General features: G+C 30.3%; 3 protein-coding genes and 1 long non-coding RNA gene across 8 annotated transcripts in view; 3 read left to right on the forward strand and 1 right to left on the reverse strand.

Moving 5' to 3' along the window:
- LOC106789046 (monocarboxylate transporter 12-like) overlaps positions 1-11,253 on the forward strand; it is a 55,622-nt gene extending 44,369 nt beyond the window's left edge. Inside the window, exons 1-9 of one of the 2 annotated variants that reach the window (XM_014752864.1) lie at positions 571-795; positions 1,753-1,916; positions 7,817-8,002; positions 8,242-8,389; positions 8,499-8,775; positions 8,874-9,117; positions 9,428-9,565; positions 9,881-10,168; positions 10,421-11,253. In XM_014752864.1, coding sequence (XP_014608350.1) covers positions 611-795; positions 1,753-1,916; positions 7,817-8,002; positions 8,242-8,389; positions 8,499-8,775; positions 8,874-9,117; positions 9,428-9,565; positions 9,881-10,168; positions 10,421-10,857 — 2,067 coding nt within the window. In that variant the 5' untranslated portion in view covers positions 571-610 and the 3' untranslated portion in view covers positions 10,858-11,253. Of the gene's footprint in view, positions 1-570; positions 796-1,752; positions 1,917-7,816; positions 8,003-8,241; positions 8,390-8,498; positions 8,776-8,873; positions 9,118-9,427; positions 9,566-9,880; positions 10,169-10,420 lie in introns of those variants that run through there. The other variant, XM_014752863.1, reaches the window with a different exon arrangement.
- Positions 11,254-13,577: 2,324 nt separating this feature from the next.
- Positions 13,578-15,971, forward strand: LOC106789026 (DNA damage-regulated autophagy modulator protein 2-like). The gene is made up of 7 exons (XM_014752826.1): positions 13,578-14,089; positions 14,241-14,336; positions 14,521-14,642; positions 14,723-14,952; positions 15,289-15,427; positions 15,498-15,655; positions 15,733-15,971. The coding sequence occupies exons 1-7, from the start codon at positions 13,836-13,838 to the stop codon at positions 15,757-15,759; spliced, it is 1,026 nt and encodes a 341-aa protein (XP_014608312.1). The 5' UTR covers positions 13,578-13,835; the 3' UTR covers positions 15,760-15,971.
- A 375-nt stretch (positions 15,972-16,346) lies between these two features.
- On the reverse strand, positions 16,347-17,982 carry LOC106789033. Of its 4 annotated transcripts, XR_001381959.1 has the most exons (4): positions 17,564-17,982; positions 17,033-17,138; positions 16,701-16,820; positions 16,347-16,555 (listed from the first exon to the last, which is right to left on the reverse strand). It is a non-coding gene; the product is annotated as an uncharacterized LOC106789033 (long non-coding RNA). The 4 variants fall into 4 exon arrangements; XR_001381961.1 differs by having other exon boundaries at positions 16,347-16,820; positions 17,605-17,982; XR_001381958.1 differs by having other exon boundaries at positions 16,347-16,820.
- A 16-nt stretch (positions 17,983-17,998) lies between these two features.
- On the forward strand, positions 17,999-26,148 carry LOC106789034. Its single transcript, XM_014752833.1, has 8 exons — positions 17,999-18,228; positions 19,550-19,726; positions 19,912-20,290; positions 20,886-21,007; positions 21,138-21,364; positions 21,513-21,651; positions 21,768-21,923; positions 22,207-26,148. The coding sequence occupies exons 3-8, from the start codon at positions 20,208-20,210 to the stop codon at positions 24,522-24,524; spliced, it is 3,045 nt and encodes a 1,014-aa protein (XP_014608319.1). The 5' UTR covers positions 17,999-18,228; positions 19,550-19,726; positions 19,912-20,207; the 3' UTR covers positions 24,525-26,148.
- Positions 26,149-26,295: the final 147 nt, after the last annotated feature.

Consider the following 26,295-nt stretch of genomic DNA (forward strand, 5'->3'; position numbering starts at 1 on the left):
TAATACAATTTTATCAACTTCAAATATAAACGAACTTCATATTATTGAAAAATAATTTTATAGATTAAATATATTAATTTCAAAATTATATATAAAATTCTATTCTCTCTCTCTCTCTCTCTCTCTCTCTTTCATGTTTTTTCGATAACAAATAATTTAATAACAAAATAATAATACAACTTTTTTTCTAATACAATTTTATCAACTTCAAATATAAACGAACTTCATATTATTGAAAAATAATTTTATAGATTAAATATATTAATTTCAAAATTATATATAACATTTATTATAACAATTAATTTATATATAAGATCATCGAGAGATAATAAAAATCGTGAACGGATAATAAATGTTATTAATCCGTCCTAAATAAATCAATTTCTTTTAGATAAGAACTATATCACGATCACGTGAATGACGTAGTGTTTACAAAAAATAAAATATCGTTGAACAAGAGTGATAGTACTGATATAATATTAGAATATCGGAATAAAAGATCTCGAGGAGGAAATCGAGGTGGAAATAAAAAAAAAAAACAAAAAATTGAAAATAAAAAGATCGATCGAGTTGGAACAATGTGTCACGAGAAAGAGGATTGTTGTAAGGGATGAAGGCTCGTGGACGTGTTAAAAGGGATGTTGTCGTGCAAAGTCCCGCTTTTGAGGACAGCGGGCTTGCAACTTCCGGTGAACTTGGTGAACAATCTTTTTCAGGAGAATGCGAGGGCGTTGCGTGTTTGCCAGCTCGCGAAGGGGTCAAAGGGATCGACGGTGACCCTAATCGAGATCCCAGGTCCGATTTAATAGTTGATCCTTATCATTTAATTTCAAACTCGTATTCATTCCGCAATAATAGAAATTGAAATCGACCACAAAACTAACTCAATTTATAAATGAAATAATAATAATATATATATATATATTATTTTAAAATAAATCAATAGAATTTATTTGTAATAATATAATATTTTTAAATCTTATATCAATAAAGTAGAATGCATAAATAAATTGTATAAAATAATATTATCTTTCGATGTGTTAAATCTCTCTACAATATATATTTCTTTTTTAAAGAAACATTTAAAATAATGTGTATTTTGTATAAATAATTAAAACAAATATGACATTATATTTAATTATACGAATATTATTTTTTAATGTATATTAAATTTCATTTCCAAGAACTGAAAAAAAAAATTTAATCAACACATCGAATATAACACGCATAATGTATTAGCATAAATTTTTTAAAAACACGGTAGGTCTCGTATAAAAATGTTATTCTCGATGTAATACTTAATTAAATGAATACGTTAAATACTATTATTTTATTTGCATTACTTATCGAATAAAAAAAAAAAGAATCATTGTATAATGACCATCGACGAATGTAATATAATACGTCAAAAAGTGCCGACAAAAATCTTGTTAGAATTCAAAAGAGGTACTCGAAACGTGTCGGTCGAGTTTCGAAAGAATTATGTTAACCGCCTAGCACGAGGTTTTGTCCGTAATACGCGTCGTATATTCGCTCTCGTTACGAAGAAAAGAAAGTCACATCGTTATGATAACGAAGCAGTCACGTGTAAACGAGAATTCGCGATGTTTCGTGTTCGTCTTGCGTAAAAATTTTTTTTTTTTTTTTTTTTTTTTTTTTTCTTTTTTTTTTTTCATCTACTTTTACAAAAGAGAGAGAAATTTTTCTTAGAACGTGTACAAATATAAATATATATTATACATATATCGCCAGGTATACTATAAAACAACATTACTATCCTGAAAGTGGTTGGGGTTGGGTCATCGTTGTTACTGGTGTAATGGTGCAGATTCTTGCTACGGGAATTCATGGTGCTGTTGGTGCCTGGTTGATTCTTGATGGAACAAAACGATTTCGGCAACCCTTACTTAATGTAGGTATGTTATCCTTGAAAGATCTTATCCATACAAAGTTAAACAAATATTTCTTCAACACTCATACAAATATCTATAAAGCCAAAACTAGAAATTTGTTAAACTCTTCTTTACAATGTTTCTATCGGTCTTACAATTAACAATTCATCCATTTTTCTTTTATTTCATTCATATTCTAATATGTATGAATGAAGAATATATATATATATTCTAATATATAGAAGTAGAACTTAATTTGATTAAGTTGGACGTTTCGTCCCTTTATTGGGACTTCTTCAGCAACTGGAAAATTTATTTTCTTACATTTCTCATTACGATACATGCGTTTTATACAATATAATTTATTATATATTACCTTAATCATCAAAGTTCAGCGTCTTTTTTATTTAATTATATAGTTTTTTTTTTTTTATTTAATTATATATTTAGTTATATCAACGAATTGGTATGTAAAACCAACAAGCTCAGGAAGATGTATTAATTACTATTCAAACCATCCTTTAAGTCAAAAAATTGGAACTATAAAAGGTTTATTATTTAGAGCTTTAACATTAAGCAATAAGAAGTTTCACATAGAAAATAAGGAAAAAATAGAGACCCTTTYAAAAAACAATAACTATCCCAAGAATCTCATAAACATGGTATTTAATGAATTCAAAATTGACAAAGATCGTGTAAAAAAACCGAATCTGCAAGATAAAAAGTACATTAAGTTCCCGTATATTAAGCTGTTAGCAAACAAAATAAATAAATGTTTTAAAAACACTAATATTAAACTGGTTTTTTATAATCTGACAAAAATAAACTCTATTTACACAAAATTAAAAGATAAAGTGGATAAATTTGACCAGTCGAACTTAGTGTACAAAATACCATGTGAATGTGAGAAGAGCTATATTGGTCAAACAAAACAGAATTAAAAAAAAGATTAGACCAACACAAAAATGATTGTAAACCTCTAAATATGAACAAAACCAATACCACAGCGTTAGCTGTGTATATGGTTAAAACAGGACATACTTTTAAATTTGACGCAGCAACTATCCTAGATTTAGAGGAAAACTGGTATAAAAGAAATATTAGCGAAACATATCACATATGTAATAATAATACGGTAAATTATAGAACAGACACAAATAACTTAAATCACATCTACAACGGAATATTTAAATTTTAAACATAAATAATAAAGGACACCTTACACTGATGATATCTAGGCTAACAAACACTAGTCTAGATTGAAACAGTTTTGTTGAGGCTTTTAAATAATAACGACCAAACTAACGAAGTTTTAGATGTATTGTGTTTTAGAATATTATAAAAAGAAATATATGTTGAAATTAAATAAAAAAGACGCTGAACTTTGATGATTAAGGTAATATGTAATAAATTATATTGTATAAAACGCATGTACCGTAATGAGAAATGTAAGAAAATAAATTTTCCAGTTGCTGAAGAAGTCCCAATAAAGGGACGAAACGTCCAACTTAATCAAATTAAGTTCTACTTCTTTTCATGTCCAAGTTCCCTGTGATATTTTATCATTAAAAATTATAATTTTGGACGAGAGAAAATACTAAATTCTAATATATATTCATATATATATCAATAATGTTAATACGTAATTAATATCAAGCCTGTGAGAGTATGCAATAATTTATATTTTATTCAATAATTTTTTTTTAGTTTCAATCATTCTGTATAAGTAATCAAGTTTAATATATGCCCCTGTAATTATATTTCTTATGTTACATGCATTCACACTTTGCCTATCGTAGGGGTATACAAATCCTACTAATAATATGACACTTTATGCTTCGTCTATTATTATGATAATAATTGTCATCTATTAGTAGCATTTTCCATACTCCTACGATAAGTAAAGTATGTATAGATGCATATAATAAAAAGCAATATTATTACAGAGTATTAACAAAGTATATTGAAATAATCAACCAAATTTTTCACTAGATATCTCATACAATAATCAGCAAATAATGAATAAATATTATAAAATTAAGTTAAGGAAAAAAAAGAAAAATAAATACATTATTACACGGAGACCACATTAGACTTTCTCCTAAAGTAAAATATCAAAACTTTCTTACGAAGGTTAAGTTCACAGTTGAAGAAAGGACGCTAAAAGTCATTGTCCCAAGAAGATTAAACTATTCTCATTCCCTTCCATCCCTTTCTCTCTCTCTCTCACTCCCTACTCTTTCATGAATACACTTGCCAAAGAGATTCCTTATAAACCCTTAGGAAACTTGGTGTGCATCCTGTTACTCCTAGTTGGCACAAGAAACATTCTTAGAGGGTCGGTTCGTTGACCCTCACGTAAACATTTTCAACTACTCTCCCTCTCATTCGACTAATTGTAAGCTTTAAGCAACCAAACTTAAGTGCATATTCCTTTATTTTCCTTTCTTTCTTTCCTTGCAAAAAAAAAAGTAAGAGAGAGAGGAAGAAAATGAGATGAAACTATTCGAATATACGCTGATTATTTTCGATAAAGGATCTCGATTTTTACCAATGGACAAACAGGAGAAAGAGGAAATAAGAAAGAGGGTGGGTATTTTGTTTTGAACGTTTTCCTGCGAATTCATAAAGCCTAATTCACCCTTCTCCTATACTCTCGGTAACATTTTCCTCCTCCCTTTTATCCTCGTCCCACCCTATCCCATAACCTACTAAACAAACTATTTCTTACTTTACGCGTTATATCTCTGGACAGAATCGAAGTATCAACCATTCAGTTCTTTTTCTTCATTTCTTTTCTTTTTTTTCCCCTATTCCTCATGCCTCTTTATCGAGAGGGTTTAGTAGTAAAAAGAGGTGGGTAAAAGAAATGCAAATGCTTTGTGATAAAAGTCCGATAGAATAAAGGAGAACATATTCTCGATATGATATCTTCATGGGTCCGACATGTTTTTCAGTTTCTATTTCCGTCTATCTCTATATATCTCTCTCTCTCTCTCTCTCTCTCTCTCTCTCTCTCTCCCTGTTATTACTCCTTTGTTTTTATTCTCTTTATGTGTATATAAATTTTTTTTTTGTTTTCAATTTAGTATAAATTATATTATTATCACAATTTTGCTTATAGATAAAAAATATCGGAGTATTCATAACCATATCATTTGACTTTAAATTTGAATCTTATTAAGATACACATAGTTTACTGTAATTTCAATATTTTATATTTTTCAATAAATTATTTATAACGTTTTTCAAATATAATCTTTAAAATATATGACACTTTATCGTCTCTCTCATATTGTTTAATATTAAATATTATTTAAATGATATTCTCCGTGTAAGTATGACGTAATCCTGACGCAACCTTTCAAAAATCACGATAAAAATTTGCACCCCTCTGTATACTAGACTCAGAACTTTTCAGCTCTTTTACACGTAGAAAAACTACCCTTCTTTTATATATATACATATATATATAACACTTTTTTGTATTTCATGTACGAAATTGAATGACCGATCGTTTTGGCCGGTTCATCGACGAAAAATCGAACTCATCTTCACTTGAACTGATTTCTTCATCGTATTCTATACTTATTATAAACTAACTTTGAAAATAATATTCCTATTACAACGACTGTCAAGTTCAAACTATCATCGAAGAAGCATATATAACAATGCATGTAAATGACGTATTTAAAATTATTGTTTTGCACTTATATTATTTGTTGATGTGTTAAATCGAGTGGTGACAAAAAGTAACCACTCGAGTACAAAAAATTATTACTTTTACAACAACAAAAAATCAGAAAATTATATAATCGTACAAAATAAATGAATATAGGTATCTAACAATACACGTGATCGATATTTACGAGTATTATTTAAGATACATAAAAATCATAAATCGCAACACGTTGGCTCACGATACAAATATTTTCTCTCGATGACTCTTACCTTAACTTTTCTTTCTCTTTTTTTATCAAAGGAAGAAAAAAAATCAAAGAGAACTGTCCAAGGTTATGTAACTAATGTTAATAAAGTACATCGGCTCAGAGAAGAAACATTAATTTTTAACGTTAATCTTCCGTAAAAAAAAAAAGAGAAGAAAAAAGATGAAGAAGATATTTTTTTTTTATTATACCCTTCGTATTACTACTTTATCTTCGTACTGCGTTGATTATCTTCGGTATTATTAATAAAACAACTCCCAACCATGAATTTGATCGATGACCGAGCGACCTCATCATATTGGTGGCGCTTCAAGACGAAAGAGAAAAATTTATTATACCAAACTTGATACCACTTCTCAAATAATCGTCATATCGATTCGTATAATTATATAGGATGAGCCATAGGTATCGTAGGTATTATTAAAAATCAATCATACTTATTCAAAATTCTTAATACTCGTTTTATTTTGTATTTGAAATTACGAGCTTTTAGAATTATCTACTAAATCATCCTGTATTTAATTTTTAATTTCGTAACGTTTAAATACGACAAAAATCATCTCTTTTATTTTCTTTTGTATCATTGATAAAACGAAATAGTTTTTCAAATAATCTAATAAAAATTCTCAAATTTTTATATTTCACGATCTATTCGTATTTAAATCGCGATCCTGCTTCTTACAATAGAACAACTTGACATGTTCGATCTTTACGACCGTTTTGAGAATAAAAAATAAAATCTATTCTCCGTTTGAAAAAAAGATAAGAAAAGAAAAGAAAATATGAATCAAAGGAACCTCCTAATCTTGCTATTAAGAACACGAACGCGTAGGTAGACGGATTAGAAATAAGAACAAGAGAAAAAGAATGAGAAAGAGAAAGAGAGAGAGAGAGAGAGAGATAACACAATAATCGTTAGACACACCGGCCTCTTAAACTGATACGATATAGTAAATGGGAAAAGTCGAAGCAAGTTGCCAGGAAGTCGTCATAAAAATCAAACTTGTTTCCAATTTCATATGTCTATACACGAATACGTTGTTGAAACACGTGCTCGTATTGTGAATGGCTGACATTTTTACTGGCATCGTATATTCTACGTGTTTTTCTTACACATTTGAATTTTTCATTCACGAGCAACGTAGATCAATTGATCAACTCGATCGTATGTTACGATGAATTTTCAAATTTGCATTTAGGTTTTTTTCTTTTCTAACTGATTGTAGAAGATAAGTCCAAGTTAATGCGTGCGTGTATGTGTGTGTGTGTGTGTTGTATTTTTTTTTGTTTTTCATATAAATTATCTATGTAGATCGAGGTTGAATCAATTTTGAACTCCCACGTCTAGCTAAGTCTACAAATATTTTTGAATATTGTATATATTGTATATATTTTCTGATAAATAGATCGACCCAAAGTATATATGTAATATGATGACGAAGAATACTGAAGTAGCTCAAAGTTGAGCATCCGAAAGAAATAGCTTTCGATGTGTTTGACATCGAGAACGTCGAACTTTGTTGAAAAACATACTCGAAAACATCTGTAATTCATCGATTTTTCTAAACTTTTCTATACGGACAAATTTTATATATTTCTATTATTTTTATCTGATTAATATTATAAATAATTTTTCAAAAAATATATGTGTATATAATTTATCAACACAATTTACATTTGAAAGATCATCGAATTTTCCAAAATTCTCCAAAATTTTATATATTTATTTTTTCATTTTATTGGGGCTTATATAAAATATGATTTGAAATTGTGTTTAATAATGATCAATTAAAATAACATTTTCTAGGAATGAAATTTGCAAATCTTGGATTTCTTAAACGTCCTTTGGAGAAAAAAACTTTATACATAAATTTGTAAATTTTATATTTCACGTATTAAAAGTGATTTGTCATGTTTAACGATGAACGAATTTTTAAGAACACGTACTAAGGAAATTGAATTTCTTTTTTTTTTCAGGATGGCTCGGTGCAATGTCCACTGGCGTAGCCTTGCTGGTGTCACCCGTAACGATAGCCTTTTGTAGAAGAAAAAGCACCAGAGTTACGGCCGTTTTGGGTGGCCTCGTTACGGCACTCGGATGCCTCTTCACGTCCTTCGCCTCGCAATTTCATCAATTGTTCTTCAGCTATGGTACCATGGTGGGTGAGTGAGTAAAAGAATCGTATCCTAAACTGGTACAAAAAAAAAAAACAAAATACAGGAAGCCTCCTAATGTAATTTTCCAACGAGTCTATTAAAACAAATGATACGCTTAAGTAATTGAAATATTCAAAACATTTAATTGAAATAATTTCAATCACTTTTTTTAAAAAGAATGATTCGCACAACATTTGTTAAAACCCTCTTTCTTTCTTTTTTTTTTTTTCTTATTTTTTTAACAGGCATAGGTGTGAGTATGACAAGAGATTGCAGTACACTAATGGTAGCACAATATTTCAAACGAAAAAGAGAACTAGTTGAAATCTTCATCGTTTCTGGAAGTGGTCTGGGTATAGCAGTCATGTCAGCCTTTATAAAAGGCACCATTAGGTGAATTGCTTTTCTTCTTTCTAAATCACTTATCTAAATAATAAAAAGATCAGATTAAATAGAAGGCTAGATAGATAGATAGATAGATAAATGTTCACGATTGTTACAGCAAAATAGGTTGGCGACTGGGTCTTCAAGCGGTGACAGGTGTTGTCTTCCTTACGTTCATTTTAGGAACATTTTATCGTAGTGCTTCGCTTTATCATCCTCAACGTCGAGCAATATTACATTTGAAGAATCAAAAGAGAAAGATTAAGGATAAAAACAAAACCGACGACAGACCACCGTTCTTTGATTTCAGCACGCTCAAAAGTAAAACCGTGAGAATATTATTGGTCTCAACAGGAATATCAGCATTCGGGATTAACACGCCGATATTTTATCTGGTTAACATTAATTTTTATAGTTATTGCAAATTCTTCAGGTAATCAGGTATCAATAATAATTGGTTCTTATTTCTTTTTTTTTTTTTTTATGTATGTAGGCTCATCAAGCGGAAGAGGAAGGACTCGGTGACACCGTTGTATTACTCCAAGCTTATCTCGGATTGGCTTGGACCCTTGGCTGCGTTGCCTTTGGTCTTTTGGTCGTTCATCGAAACGTCGAGTGCAGAATTGCAAGGCAATACCTTACACAAGCCGCTGTATTCGTATGCGGGCTTTGCATTCTTGCTCTTACCGCAGTTCAAGGAAATTATCACGGATACGTTATGTTCACATGGATTTACGGTAAATTTCGGAATTCTTATCGTCATCGTTAGAATCTTAAAAATATCTTATAACGGAATACATTTTAAGAATATATTCAATCGTAAACCCAGAAAAATTCATCTTTCGTAATCCTTTTTTGTCAAGTGGAACACTTCACTCAAATGAGCAGTTTTTACAGATCAATGAATAAAATTCGTTATTATCGTTGATAATCCTTCCATCCTTCCTACCGTCCACTTCTTACCATCCTTCCTTCCATCTGGTAGCCATAATAGGGACCACTTGGAATCCATTTACGAGCAATAAAATGGTAATCTTCTTCTTTCAGGCATCTTTTGTGGTGGCTATCATTACAGTCTTAAGATGTATACGTACGAGAGGGTAAGAGCCAGGAATTTTGCCAGAACTTGGGGATTCGTTCAATGTTCTCAGGCTATACCCATTGCTATTGGTGTGCCAATTTCTGGTAATAATCAAAATTAGCTGAAATGTCCAATTTCCTTTATCAAAGATATTTATTATTACACAAATTTAAATACAAAATTGTTTGTCCCAAAAAGTTCGTACCTATATTAATAAATATATAAATATTCAACGAATATTTTTAAATGTAATATAAAAACTTTCCGAATAAGCGCGCCAATGCGTTTGCTATTAAATTTCCCGTAGATTTCGTGACCGGTTTTTGTTTGAAATGTTTATTAACAAATTGGTTTAAACTTTTTGAACAACCGTAATAGATTTTAATAAAATAACTGTAATCGTGTTTTCTGTTTTGTAGGATACATAAATGATGGTTGCGGTGGTAAAGCAGGTTATTATTTTAGCTCGACTTGCGTTTTAGTCGGTAGTTTCACTTTATTCTTCATAGATCTTCATAGACGAAATTTATCAAAACACAAGCATACCAGAGCAAATGGTAGCAAGCATCTATGCGTTCTTGGTAATTGTCCTCAACAACGGAGACCGTCATTCAGTCATGAACAAGAAAATGATGGTACGCACGTGGCAGCTGCTGGTGCAGCTGCTGCTGCTCTTGTACTTGGAGCTGAACTTGGACCGACACCCGGTAAACATGTTAATCAAATTAATACAAAATTAAAATGTTAAAAAAATAATATATAGAAAGAAATCTTTATTTATTAACAAATTATTTGCTATTAATATTAATCAAATTTAATACCAAATGTTATCAACTATCAATGATCTCAAAAATTGAATAAATTCTTTCTTGAATTTTGTGTTAATAAGAAAAAAAAAACATTTCCAAATTATCGCACAAAAACGATTAATTAAATAATTACAATTACGAAATAATTAGGTGACATGATAGACGCATTGGGAGCAGACAAACCAGAACTTACGTGTATTTCCGAGGAAGGTATAGCCGATATGGATCTGCCGGATAATCTTCTCGAAGATTTAGATTACATCGGTGACTGTATAACCTCGTGCAACAAGGTTGAAAACTACCTCATGCTTTCTGAATTTGAAAACAATCTTATCGCAGAAATGCCGATTATTATGGGCCGGCGAGGTCGCAGGTGGTCCTTGGCACGGTCGAAGGCTGGTCAAACAACAACTACAACAGCTTGTAGCGGCCAACAACAAGCAACGAGTAGTACTAATGCAGTGGCAGGCAACTCACCAATCCAGGAGGAAGATACGAACGATACGAACGTCAAGTGGCACCTTGGAAGTCAGCCTACCAACACTAATAGTCGAACGATTACGGTCATCGACGAAGCCAGTACGTAATTTCAACGACTAAAGAATATCCTGCGAAACAGAAAAAGAAAAAAAAGAAAATAAAATAAAATAAGATAAAAAGGAAGAAGAAAAGAAAAAGGAAGAGGAACAAAGAAACGTTATCCAGTAAAGGAAAAAGATAATTTAGTTATAATGGCACGGGAACGAATCTTTTGTATAGGACAATTTCGGTTCGTAAATATTAATAATAATAATAATAATAATAATAATAATAATAACAACTAAAGGAATATAATCTACTCTAAACGAGGACAGAAATATACAAAAAGAGTAGTAGAATTTTGTTATAAATTAAAATTTCAAACAATCTGACCGCGGCGGTCTGCTTTTTCTGATATTTATATACGATAATTCGATAATAGAGATTCTTCCTCTTTTTTTTCTTTTTTTTAAAACACTTTTCCTTCTTGAAATTTGATATTAAGCGACAGAGAAAAGATAAAATATTAAAAAAAAAATAAATTGAATAAAGTGATCGTCAAAAAATATCGGATCGCGACGAGATGAAATTAAACGGCGTAATTTAAAAAGGACAATAACGTCGAGATTATCGACGAAAGGAACCACGGAAACACGCTCCGTCCATCCATGGATTCAAAAAATGAAAGAAAAAAAGAAAACTAACACGACTCCTATCCTATGTATATTAAAATACATAATTTCAGTTTTTCGAAAGATTGAGGGACAATTTGTGAAAACTGATATTTAAAATAGAAAATAATAGCGCTTTTTAATACGTAGGCACGCTAGCTAAAGATTTTCAAACTAGTCTACGCGATCGAATGATCTACGCGATTATATAATATTTATAAAATATAAAAATAATATATATAATAATATTTGAGAGAGAGAGAGAGAGAGAGAGAAAGAGAGAGAGAGAGAGAGAGAGAGAGAGAGAGATAATAATGTGTTCTATAATAAAACGTGATTATATAAATATTAGGTCGTTCTGAAATTAATTTCGTTTTTCAATCTAAGTTCTCGTTATATCTAACCTAACGATAAATTTCCAAATCATTTTACTTTTAGACAAAAAGCATTTAAGACGTTATTAAAAACCTTCTTGTGTTTCGTTACGCCAAGTAATTTGTTTTTGCCATAACATTAAAAATAAAAAATCAAAGAGTCAGCATTTTTGTAATATTTTACTTTTACATTATAAGGGTAATAATGATTTCTTAGGGAGAACAATATTCGAAGAAGGATGATTTAGGTGTTTTAAGTGAGCACCAGTGTTAAAATAGCTTTTCGAAATTTCATTCGGAGCCAAATTCAACCGTCCATGATCATTCAAAACGCCTTAGATTTTAAATCATTAAAAAATCGTCTTTTTGTTACCATTGAACAAATGAAATTACTTCCCGAACTATCTAGTATATTATTCAGCAAAATGTAACGTGCACGTTCGCCAACAAATAGAATTGAACAACTCAGAGATGATAATAATTCGTATCTATTTATTTATCGCGATATATTTATAATTATAGTGTAAATATACATATATATATATACACATACATATATTATATTAAATATATACTATAAAAATATAGATGCCATATATATAAATATATATATGTGGACGATTATGTACGTATTCGAATACAATTTAATGTCCAAAGTTGTTTAAATCATACAATTTCATGATTGAAAACAACTAAATAAATGTAGAAAATAAATAATTATATAACATTGTGTGTATGCAGGGTGATTACGCTAAAAATTTGTCCAGTTTTTTAAAATACGCTTACGCTATAAACAATTTCAACAAAAATCATTTATACATTCGTTAGTTTTTTTCAGGCTTACTTAACAAAATTGTTAATAAAATAATTGTTTTGTTTTGTAGTATAATTGTTATCTCTAATTTTAAAAATCTCCAAAAAAGAAATTTGGTATCATTACGTAAATTCTTGAAAATGTTTTCAGATTATCGATAAAACTTTCAGCGTCATCTACCGACAAAACGTACAACTTAAAACTTAAATTTGCACCCTTGATAACAATAGCCGTCTACAGAATTTCCATACAAATGATTTTGATATTTCACATAATCCTTAAACTATTTCAATTTGTTTTCTTTTTTATAATAAAATATGACAACTCGTCGAAGAATTGTCATGCAAAATAATTTAAAAAAATAAAATAAATTAATTATATAGACATTGTAAAAATATATTTGATTGTACTTAAAAATAAAATATATAGAGAAAAAAAGAAAATTAATCGTAATAGAAAAAGCATCCAAAAGCACTGTAAAAATTTTATTAGAAATTTGTTTGTCACAACAAAAATATGTTTTCACGTTGCAATAAAGATCGACCTTGACTTTATTTTGTAATTTTCTGAAATAAAACATTTGGTTAAATAAAAAAAAATTAGAAAAAAAAACTATAAATAAGAACCGCATTATTTTTGTTATCGTTTATGCATGTTAATGTAAAATATTATTGCATAAAAATTATTTAGAGATAAATTTTATCTATAGTTGACTGCGCAAATAGTTTAGATATTATCATAATTAGATAGTAATTTGTGTCACGTGAATAAAAGTATGACCTCAAAAAGAAATATTATTCGACATTGTCTTTTACGATGACTTTAAAGCATCTATTTCCGTACTAACGTTTTTACAAGCTAGATATTAACACAATACAAAAAAATATTAATCAAAAAAATTTAACTAACAATTACGTAAATGTAAAGATTCGAAAAATTCGGAAAACAAAATGCAACAGTTAGAAGTATTTTTGCCGTACGTGATCATGCCGCGTTAGCGTAATACAACAACGTTGTCATTATGCGAATTAATTCTTTTTAAAAAAGAAGACGGTTTAATATTGAAATTTTAAGTTTCTCGTATTACATAGAAGGCGTTTTAATAATTAGCTTCTCTGTTAACCTCGATAGTATTCGAAGAAAAACATAAATAAGAAGAAGAAGAATTACGAATCACGTGATTAACCATGGAAGCATCAAATTTATCTCCCACACTTAAACAAAGAAGGAAATTTGAACGCATTAAAGAAACTAATACGGACAATCATCAGGACACATCATCCGTTAATAATAATAACTCCGATCTATGTACAATAGGTAAAAGAGGTATTTCTATTAATCAGAAAATTCAGACATTAATAAACCATTCTAAAGAGTCCATCGACAAGTGTTTCTTGCAAGAAGAAGAAATGGATATTATCCATATAAACCATACCTCCAGGTTAAATCATTATCAACAATTTTATCTTTGTGATTTTGCTTTCTTTTTTGTTTTTTTTTTAAATATAAATCTAATTTTATAAGCTGTTTATTTGGTTTTTATTTAAAATTCTTTTTTTCTTATCTTTATTATATTTTAATATATTGTCCAGTGTTCGAAGAAACAATAATACTATGATAAATAAAACTATATTGAAGATGATATATATTAATGTGCCCGTCTTAACTGTCATTGGATGTTTCTTACCGTAAGTCGAATATATTAAAAATATATTACGTGGGTTGATATATCGTATGAATATATTATAACTATTAATTTGATAACATATTATGATTATAATAATATAAATAAAATATATTACGATATACTATTATAATCTAAGGAAAAAATATACAATATACAAAATTACAAAATATTAATTTTTATTATAGATTATTCCTTTCAATATATTTGGATCACACAAACTTAAACTTCATATACATATCTGAGATGGCTTATTATTTTCCTGAGATAAGTATTTTCTCTCAATGTTTAAACTTGATCGCCTTTTTTGGTAAGTTTTATATTTAATATCGTTCACATATGAATATTTTTATTTAACTAAAGTAATTTTGTATTTTTGTTTATTATCAGGCTGTCACGGTATATATCTAAGAAATCGGATATTAGTTCAATTTATTCAAGATAGAGGAGAAAATATAATTAATAAAAATCTAAAAAAGATATCAAATATCTGTGGTGCACTTATAGTAATAGGTATCAGTATAATTGGAAATTTTCCGGCATTTGGAATCACCAATAAAATACACGTTATCGGTGTAGCTTTATATATATTTGGTATTACCTGGTATACATTTATTGAGGTTAATATCTATGTTCATTTGTGTTTTTAATAAATATTATTTTCAAATTTATTTAATTATTACCTTGAATTTGGTCATTTTCTTTAACGAATTTATAAACAAATTTGACTTTAAATTAAATTTCATCTGAAGAAGTATTTTTTTATATATTCTCCTTAATGTTCTCTGAAAACGAAAAATATTTATCTTCATATATATTAGAGTATTTATTATTTTAATTGCTTCTTGAAAAAAGATACTAAACGCACATATAGTAAAATTATCGAGATAAATATTAATTGTCATAAGAGTCACATCAATTATCATGTTGTTTACATTCTTTTTATTTTTTCACAGACCAAATTTACCCACAAAATGATCGGTACTGTATCCGATATTTACATTTATTACATACGAGTTATCATAAACATAATATTATTAATATGTCTGTTTATATTTTTAATACCTGGTCAAATTGCGACACTACAATTCAAAGGTTTACAAATAATTTTTCTAAAAATCTTTATTATGCATTATTCGATCGTTAAATGATTGTCTTTTTTTAGGTACCGATAAAAAAAATTGGGGCCGAAATGACGGTGGTTGGTTGATGCATGTTCTAAGTGTTATTGCAGAATGGTGTCACACATTATTTTTCAGTATATTCATATTATCTTTTATTTATGAATTACATGCAATACGTTTCGAGATGCCTGTAATTAAGGTAAACAAATGTCTTACTAAACTATTTGCGCTATTAATCGTTAGAATTATTATCAATAAAATCAATTATGTTGACAGATAACTTATTCCAACCAGAAAAAATGAAGGAATTAAATTCTGAAATTCGATTGTTCGGTAATAATCGATTGAACGATAATAACAAGATTAGATAATGAACATTAAAATTATTGCCAATGAATGTAAATATATTTCAATTAAAATCGATCAAAATGTATTGTCGTGTTGATGAGATTTATTATGCGAAGGGTAAAATAACTTTTGTTCAAATTTTTTTTATTTCTTTATTTTATATAATTCGACATTAATTTAGAAAAAATAAATAAAATATTATTCAAAAAAATAGTAATGATCATATTCACTTTATTTTAAACAATACTTTTGATTGATTTTGATAGTTTTAGTGTGGTTAAACAATATAAAATTATTTATATATGCTTCTAAAACGTGCAATGCAACTAATTTATTGTGACGTTCCGCCATGCATACCTTCCTTAAATTTTTCGCAGTAGAGTAAAATTAATTATAAGGGACATTATTTTAGTGATTTACGTAAATGATAATAGAAACCATTTTTAGTAGTAAATATAGAAATTGACGGAAACAATTGCAGCAGTTATATAAATAAAAGATTAACTAATTACATCCATTTTATTAATATAATTAAATTATTCTTGAAACCAGATTGATTTCATTAATAAACGCATCATTCGAAAAAAAAATATGAAAGCAATAACAATAAATCACTAGAAGATTACTTAAGAATTCAACAAACTCCACGTAATCCCTGCCCTTAACCATTGTCTGTCAACACGTGCTAAAATAAAGAAACTGCAGAACATGTGGCTGAGAGGATCGGACCCGTCAATCAGCCCAAGCATTCCTGGGGACAATCAATCGCAAGCAATTCAACAGGCTTTGTATCTTTTTTTAATTTGTAATTAACTTAGTTCATCATTATACATTTTGTAAATCAGAACTCCGGGAATCTACAATCTTCATTAATTCGAATCATTTCTTCATTTTACCTTCATCTTCCTATCCTTTCACACAATTTGCTATCTTTTATTACTATTTAATCCTTGGAAAAACGAGAGAACCTGCCTGGTCTTAGCTAAACTCGGTGAAAGCAGAGTGGCTGAAACAGTCTAATCACTGCTACTTAAATCGCATTCGTCGTAATTAATAAATTCATCGTATAAATTTAAGGAATAAATGATTGATAAAATCTACATTGTTTCACATCGAATGAAAAATTCGACATTCGAATTAGCGACATTGAGATATAAATATATTAAAATAAGACTCGACGTACGTTCAATTAGAAAAAAAATATTTACCACAGAACGGAAGTTCTTACCGGTAGTGTTGACCTTTTCTGATCAGAACCGGATAAGCTTATGATAATAAACTTCATACGTTACACAGGGTGATTCACTAGCTCTTGCCACCAAGATATTGTAGCTCTAAAAATATAATAGTAGCAGAAAAGTTTTATAAAACAAAAGTTGCATGAAAAATTCGGGAGTATACTATGACTTCAGTTTTTTCAGTTTAGTCACTTCCTAGATTAAAGGATCAAGTTTGTTTTTTTAAATAAAATACTATGTTTTGGTACTTATTTTCTGATAGCGACTGTCGTGACAAATCCAACGAAGAAAATATTTAAACGTTAAATTCAATAATAATGAGAAAATGTGAAATTGATAGAAGTTGCGAAATGTAGACCTTCGCTTACGATATCTTTCTCTCGGTACTCGAATAATAACTACATAGTAAGCAAAAGAAATGGAAAGAAAGATAAAACATTGATATCGAAGTAGGCAAAACGTACATTTAATCGTGTATAAAAAATAAAAACAAAAAAAGGCATTTTTAAAAATGCGTTTACCAACGAGCAAGGCAATGCGTAACGGGTTTGAAATGTCTCACACGGCATTGGCAACGGCATTGGCAACGGCATTGACAACGGCATTGACAACAGCATTGACAACAGCATTGAAACGACGTTTGTTTTCTTCACTCACATCAGTGGCGCAGTTGCTATACGAGCGCCCCGTTTCCTTCTCCGACGCATCATCGATCGCTTGGACGCCCATAACCTCAGTGCTGTTTCAAACGTGCACGTCACACGAACGCGATCTCGCGTTTCCTTTTTATTCCCTAAGTATTTAAAAAAAAAAAAAATTAAAAAAAACCATCCATCTCTTCGAAATCCTMCCCGCCCCGACGCACCTTAATTAAATCGAAAAATTCGTCTTTGCAAAAAAAATACAAACGACATTTTTTTTCTCAACCCTAATCATCGCAATTATTGTTTTTCATTACGTGCAAAAAAAAGTGACAGGAAGAGAGAGAGGGAGAGAGAAAGAGAGAGAAAAATTCATAAGCTATTCCTTCAATCCTTTTGTCTAAACTCCACCCCGTTTTTTTTTTTTTTCTAATATTTGATCATCGTCGAGAATATTCCCTGCAGTGAAACACAGTGAGGTTTACATATGTCAGTGAAGTACAAACGTTTCTCTGAATATCAACTGCAATCATTTTTTACAAAAGGTACATGTATAATAATACTTTTATTTTAACCATACTTGCGTCATGAATTTAATTTCTATCACGTTTTACGTTGTTGTTATTAATTTTTGTTTTTAACCCTTTTTGTCTTTTTCTTTTTCTTTTTAATAAATAGAATCAAAATGTGACGGGGGGTATGTGATGGGTGAAAAAAACCTCGTGGCCTTTTTCCCAAAGGATATTTTGCAATATTGTCCATGGTATCTGGCCAACGCCCCCGTGTGAAAAATTGCACGTTTCCTGCACTGCAGTTTGTTGATGAATTATTTCCTCTCTTATATATATATACACACATGCACGCGCCCACACACTTAGCTACACATACACACCCTACATATAAATATATATATATGAATATATATACGTATAAATGTAGTTAAATCTCGTGATAATCGCAGGCGCACGTGTAAAAGCCATCATCGATTAGTAAAGTTTTTAAATAATCTTATGGTATATGCATATTTCTCATATATATGTATAGATGCACTCATGTGTTGTGACGAGACAGTTAGGAATCCCAGAAAGCGCGGTAATACGATAAAGTATATATGGACGAGTGAGAGGGTCGATGGCTACGTGGGGGATGACGTCGAAGGGTAGAAAACGACGTTTATTACTCACACACATTTACTTCCCTTTTTTTTTTTTATACCTATATACATGCATCATCCACCTGTCTCTCTCTTTATTTTACGCGATACGTGCTACGTTTTAAAAGCAGAGACGTATTCGTATAGATATGACATAAAAGAAAAAGAAATGTATAGATTTTGCAGGAAGGTACAATATTTAACACGCATATCACTAATACGTACAAATGTTTATATGTTAAACGCGATGTTCGATAATATTTAAATTAAAAAATAGGTCATTTTTAATGTTGTATATGGTGTTTCAAAAATAATTGTATATATATATATATGTTTTTTTTTATCTCATTGATTTATTTATTTATTTTAATAATATTACTATATTTTTTTGGTGGCATAAAGTGGTATATTAAAAAAAAAATTAAAGATTCATTTAGAATTAATTTAGAGTACAAAAAAATTGATTGGATATTCGGCAGATGTATTACATAATAAACCTAAACTACAAAATTCCAATGTGTTTTATAGTCGCTAATTTAATTATTGTTCTACGAAAAACAAATTACAAACCGGTAACATGATGATTATTTTATTTTTTATTTTAATTATTTGATTTTTCTTAAATAAGTAACTCGCATTACACATCATGCACGTGAAAATTGAACCAACATAATATATTGATTTACGCTTATCTATTATTTATACGTTTACAGATGGTAGATAGATAATGTGAAAGTATAAGCTGTTGGAATTGATGCAACGTGTTTTGAACAATCCAATTTATTCCTCCATAATTTCAACATGATCGTTCAGCATACTTGTTGGAAATGACAAGATTATTACTGGCTTAAGAAACTGGCTAAGAAATTGTTAAGTCATAATCTCTCGAAGTAAGTTGAAATTATTTTAAATTATGCAACACTTCACTTTTCTATACACGCTAATCTAACGCTAGAAATATTTTTATATATCTCATTCATTTTTCAATATTAATTAAAAAATAATTACAATTAATATTAATTATTATACAAAACATTAGCATAATCACTTGTATTTGTTTCATGTGAAAAAAAAGAAGAAAAAAAATTGGAAATGGCAGTGAGATTGGCGTTATAATCATAGGCATGATCATCAAACGAGTTGAATGATCACTATAAAAACAAGTCTACCGGTGAAGAGAAATGAAAAGAGGAAGGTGGTGGGGGTAAAGGAAGAAACACGAATGATCTTATCTCGTCGTGAACGAGCGCATTTTCAGCGCACGAATCGACAGAATATTCTCAAAGAAAATCACAGTGATCGTGGACGTTCAAGGTTGTCGATAAAAAAAAAAGAATTGACGAATAACTGTGGACCGATACGTTGATAATCATGGATAAAAACGATGTCCTGGTTAATCTTCATTATTTACCTATCATACTATTCGTTTCCTTGCCATCGATATTCTTAGTCACGTGAGTTCATTATTTTAAAAAACATAAATGTTATAATAATAAGAATTTATATAATTGAAAATCAAAGTGGATAATAAATTTAAAATTAACATAATTTTCTTCAATTAACATTTTAAATTAATTCTTTTTTATTTTTTGAATGAATTGAGAATGAGTTTGAGAATGAGTCCGTGCGCGCGTATATAAAAATTATTGATTTATATACCGAAATAAATATATGAAATATTTGTTTATTTTAATATTATTATATTTTTTACGGCTTATAATTTTATGTACAAATAATTTCTTCAATAGAGAAAAATTTAATATAAATAATTAATTTTATTAAATAAATGTTATAAGAGAGAGAGAGAGAGAGAGAATAATTTGTTATTATTTTATTATTATTATATTTTTTGTGGCACAATTTGGGGTGTATAGAAAAAGAAATTATTTTATTTAGTTTATTTAGTTATTTAGTTTATTCTTTTAGTATAAAGAAAAGGTAAGTTAATACCTTCAGCAGATTATCAAATAAAAACAAAACCCATTCCAATGAAGTTCAGTTTAACAGCAGATTAAACAGAAAATGTAACAAGATATATTTTATTTCTAGGTATATCATAGCTGTATTATCGGATCACGTAGAAGCAGGATTTCCTTATATCTCAGACGTGGCAACCTCAGCACCAGAAAGTTGCATATTCGCTCAGTTTATGAACATGATCGCTGCGCTCAGTAAGTAAACCACATTACTATACTTCGAAAGTATAGTATGTATGTATTTGTCGTACTAAGAAGAAATAAAAAACTGTATAGATTGTATTATCAAACGGATGTTATCATTCGTCCTGATTTACTTTCATAGTGTGCCTCGTCATCTACATAAGATACTCTCAAGTGAAAGAATGTACCAGCGCATTTCGTTTACAAGCATCTTTACCAAGATGGAATTATTGGGCCTTGATTCTTGGCCTAACGACTACCCTAGGTGTCTCAATTGTAGCAAACTTTCAAGAAACATCGGTCCTTGTTGTACACATGATCGGTGCATTTTTATGTTTTGGTGGTGGTACCGCATATTTTTGGACACAGGTAATATTAACATAAAAAGTAATTCAAAAATTAGTATATTAAATTATTGTATAAAAAATCTCATACAATTAAATATGCATAATATTATTATAAATATTTTAGCATTAAAATGTTTAATAATAAATCTTTTTATTACTTTATTTATTAGGCTGTTTGTTCATTCTATTTGCATCCACTGGGATGTTCATTAAGAATGGCCCATCTACGAACAGCTTTATCAACATTTTGCACAGTCTGCTTCTTCGTCATATTCATCACCGGAGTTTTGGCAAGTCTGGCATATAAAGGTCAGCTTGAAACATTTATCAAACTTGTTATGTTAATGTGAATAGTATGAATTCAATAACAACAGTAAATCACATAATGAATAAATCCTTCTTGATAATGAACTGCCTCGTTGTAGGTACTAATCCTCAGAAATGGTACAGAGCTGACGGTGGTTGGGAACTTCACGTTGCTAGTACTGTAACCGAATGGATTTGTGCAATCGCATTTTGTTTCTATATTTTGACGTTCACTGATGAATTTCGTGACATTAGGATGAGCCATCCAAAGGTGATATCTCATAAAAATTAAACGATTAATTAATTACTAAAATAAATCATAGTCGAGTGAGTATCAACAATGATATTAATCCCGTCAATAATCAATTGAATCTCACTCGGCTAAAGTGATCCAAAAAATTCAATAAAAACGTTTGATGGCTCATAAAGTTAACACTTCGTTTCAGATCGTATGCAACTTCAACCGATTACGATCGAGCAACGAAGTTTTGACCGAAAGTCAAACTCCTTCGTTGTACCAAAATCAAGGAAGTCCAACAATCACCTGATCCCTTAATGGCAGAGGTACCGGTGTTTATGTAAACCTACTTTCTCATTCGCCAGTTGATACACCATGTCCTGGATATCGATATCGAGAAAATAGGGATGCATTATTGGATGATGTCGCACCATTAATGGCTACGACACCACCTAACGAAAGAAAAACTGATGACCTCTGCCCGGTACAAATACACGTGCATGATTCAGCAATCAGAGAACGTCGTCGTCAAGGATTGGAAAAAAGAAAGGAACGTGAAGAAAAAATTAATGTAGCTCAAGAAGACGATTCTCATCGGTGGATCGACTTGGATGATAACGCCCTTGACGGTTATATACTAATCGATGACGGTTGCGTCGAATCTGCAGTGATTCATCAAGAAAAGAACTTTCCTGACTTCGACAATGACGTAGACTTCGACGATGACGCTGGTAGTCACGGTAATTATAAGTCAAGTATACTAGCTAAACGACCTTGGACCAGACAGGTTGACTCCGATCTTGATGATTCAACCATTTATCCACTTGCCAACAGCCATGGCAATGCTTATCAAGAGTCCACCAGTCATAACGAATATTCTAGATTATATACCGAACTTTCGGCTAAAAAGGAAGCTGAAGATCGTCGTCGTCGACGTTGTCATCATCAGGAAGATGGCGAATACGCTATAGCGAATAGTCATGGAGATAAAAATATATTGGGTATTAGAGGACGTACTTGTAGCGAGAGATTAGAATCAGAACGTCTTTCCTTGAGAAATCCTAAAGCTGATGTTATTAATTACGAAATAGCTAACAGTCATAGTAATTATCGTGTGTTTTATGATAGCCAGACTCAACATCAGGATATCCAGCCTAACGAATCCTGGAAAGATAAGTTAGACAAAAATCAAGACACTACTAACGAGGTCGAAGATAAACATGAAAAATCAACTAATTCTCCTCTCTCGAAAAAATTAGATAACAAATCGGAAGACACTAGTTGTGACATAGAACAATGTCTTGTACAAATCGAAGAGAGTTTATTGAACATCGAACAAAATTTACTTCACGTACAAGATTTAGACTTACCTGAATTAAGAAATCTTCTTTACAAGAGTCCAAGTATCGAGAGAAGTTTATACGAGATGCAGGATCTTCTTTACGCTGATAGCATCGTACCGGTGATAAAAAGAAACAAATCGTTGTCTCTGGAATCAGAGGAAGATGAAGAGGAGGATGAAGAAGAGGACGAAGAAGAAGAAGAAGAAGCCTGGGTCGAAGAAAAATTAACCATCAAGGATGACGACGACGAAGACGGTGACGCAAATCCTTGTCCATTCAATGGTGGTTCCAACGAAGAATCATCGGACACTGCTAATCAAGACGAAAACAATCCTTCCAAATCAATCGACGATCAAACGAGTAACGACTGGGTCAACGAAAACGCTGATCTCAAAAACGAAACCGTAGAATCGAACATACCAATTGATACAGCCAAAGCTGTCAATTTCGTTCTAAACAGTTTAGGAAAGACACCATCGAGACGTACAGTCATTGACGAAAATAAAGAAAATATTAGATTATGTTGGTCAGAACCGGAAGATCCTACGGTAGATTATAATTTAAATAATTCCTGTTTGGAAAAGAAAATTCATTGTCAAGAAAAGTGTCACACCAGGACTAACTCTCTAGATGAAAATTCATCGTTCAAGGATATAGAAGTTATAGACAAGTATACGAAAACTTCGTTGCAAAATATATTCTTCGAGCACAAAAGTAATCGATTATTGAAAGCTTCGGACAAGGCCAAATCCGATGGTACTTTGCAAACTCGTCGGGACAGGTCATCATCTTCCGGTCGAGGTGAACAAGGAAAGAAGAATAAAGAAAGAAGAAGAAGAAGATCTTCGAACGAAAATCGTCTTATTGGTTTTGACGAGAAAACCGAAGATTTTCGTAAGAAGATTGAAAGCATGGTGTCACATCGTAGATCAACTATTTCCACTTTGGATTATCATAGGAAAACAACGAAAACGTCTACGGAATCCATTGACAGAGAAAGATCACGTTCCCGTGATAGATCACCTAACAGATCCTCAAAAAGGATTTCTTCGTCGATGGAAAGAATCCACGAGAAGGATTCCGCTGGTGGTAAAAATTGTGAAAAGAAAAAAAGAAAAAAGGTATCGGGTAGATCGCAAAGTTCATCGGACAATGCTTTGGTCCCAAGCAAGTTGATATCATTGTCCTTGTCTCTGTTATTGGCAGCACTTTTACAAGCAGTGAGATGTCTCACTGATCTCGTTGAAGATGCCTTTAGATCTGTCAGTTATGACAGAAGTGGCCTATTACAATAAGGACTTGCTCGCGAATTAAAATACACTTGTATGGGTTCCATTGTTCTACGAAATCTCACCATCGATATCTCAATATTCCACAATATCTAGTTCCCTTAATTATAATCATTAGAAAATTCCCTAGATTTACTAGAAATTAATCAACGTCATAATCATTATAACTTTCGTTTCACGAAATACATTCGACCGAGTAATCGCAATTTTTGATGATATTGATGAAAAATGTCTCGATGTTAAAATTGCTATTTCTTACGATACAACGAATAAGGGCTGAAATTGATTCGAGTGATATTTAAAGTACGAGTGAAATTCGATATTCATATTTGCCCTGATCCTCATCAGTAAAAACTATAAAATAATCATCATTGCGCCATTTCACAGCGTTCGAGCAATATTTTATTTAATCGACGATTCAATTTTTTATTTACACCAATCACAATTATGTGCTTTCAAATATAATTGATTTATATTTATTATTAGTTCGTTTACAAAATTAAAGTTATTGTCGTAGTAAAAATTACTATGATTTGATGAATCATTGACAAATTACTCCATCAAATCATTACTCATCCCACATAACAATTAAATTGATTTGTCAATGATAAAACTTTACCCCATTAAATTATCTAAAATAATTTATTTACCGTACCATCAACAAAATCTTACAAATAATTAATTAAAAATTAAATCAATAATATAAAAAACAAAATATTGTTCAACGCCCTTAACTCTAGTGCACATTTCTGGAACAACGTGTTTACTTTACCATAATAATAATAATAATAATATCAAATCAAGAGACAAAAAAAATCATAAAAATATTCGATTTTAATGATATCGAATCCTTCGTAAAAATAAAAAAGTTTCAAGTAATCGACTCGTACACATTCGGTGTGACAAATACTTAGATATGCATACCGCCTATTTTTTAGATCTTTTTTTCTTTTTTCTTAAATCTCTTTTCTCTCTTTTTCTGTTTTATTATTTTTCATAATCTACGAGGCAAACTCTACCGTCTATGATCGCAATCGTCCCACAGCTATAGCTGCCTTCTGTGATAAACGCTACGCTTTCGAAATCTACGTAAAAAAAGACATTTAAAATAAAAATAAAAATACACATTTTTTCGGAAATCGAGTATCGAAATTCATCATTGTATGTCGAAGGAACGGATGCTAATTTTTTTCCTTATATATATATATATATACTTACATATATGTACATAAATATATAAATATATATATGCATGAAAGTAAGTACGTACGTATGTATGTGTGTGTATGCATGCATGTATGATGGTATGGCCTAGATTCGACTTAGAACGTGAGCGAACCAAAGTGTATAGAAAAGTTTCGATTGAGCATTCAACGTGACGAGGAATGCTAGAAAGGTGCTAGAAAAAAAAGAAAAAAAGAATAAAGCCTTAAAGTGGCTTTAAAAATGGCGTAATGTGAACAAAATTGCGATTCACTATGTTAAAGGAGAGTGACTTGTCTATTGTAAAACGTGTGAACATTCCTATATTCTTCCTTTTTTCCTACGTTAAGAAGAATAGAAATAAAAAAAGATAAATAAAGTGAGTGAAAGAGAGAGCGAGAGAGAGTAAGAATGAGAGCGAGAGTGAGAGAGAAAAAAAAAGAGAAAGAGAGAGACTGTATAAGTCAACGAGAAACGATAAAGAAGGACAATAGAATGATGATGATGATTTATCGTACGAGCGTGATCAGTGACTATAGTAATTTCACACATAATATATATATATATATATATA

The sequence above is a fragment of the Polistes canadensis genome, unplaced genomic scaffold (assembly GCF_001313835.1).
Source record: "Polistes canadensis isolate GaletaPanama2010 unplaced genomic scaffold, ASM131383v1 scaffold_161, whole genome shotgun sequence".
In the NCBI taxonomy this organism is placed as follows: domain Eukaryota; kingdom Metazoa; phylum Arthropoda; class Insecta; order Hymenoptera; family Vespidae; genus Polistes; species Polistes canadensis.

Coding starts and splice junctions, on each gene's coding strand:
- LOC106789026 (XM_014752826.1), top strand. CDS start 13,836: ATGGAAGCATCAAATTTATCTCCCACACTTAAACAAAGAAGGAAATTT. Junction 14,337..14,520: donor GTCATTGGATGTTTCTTACC/GTAAGTCGAATA, acceptor TTTTTATTATAG/ATTATTCCTTTCAATATATT. Junction 15,428..15,497: donor TGCGACACTACAATTCAAAG/GTTTACAAATAA, acceptor GTCTTTTTTTAG/GTACCGATAAAAAAAATTGG.
- LOC106789034 (XM_014752833.1), top strand. CDS start 20,208: ATGGATAAAAACGATGTCCTGGTTAATCTTCATTATTTACCTATCATA. Junction 21,008..21,137: donor GAACATGATCGCTGCGCTCA/GTAAGTAAACCA, acceptor TTACTTTCATAG/TGTGCCTCGTCATCTACATA. Junction 21,924..22,206: donor GATGAGCCATCCAAAGGTGA/TATCTCATAAAA, acceptor GATCCCTTAATG/GCAGAGGTACCGGTGTTTAT.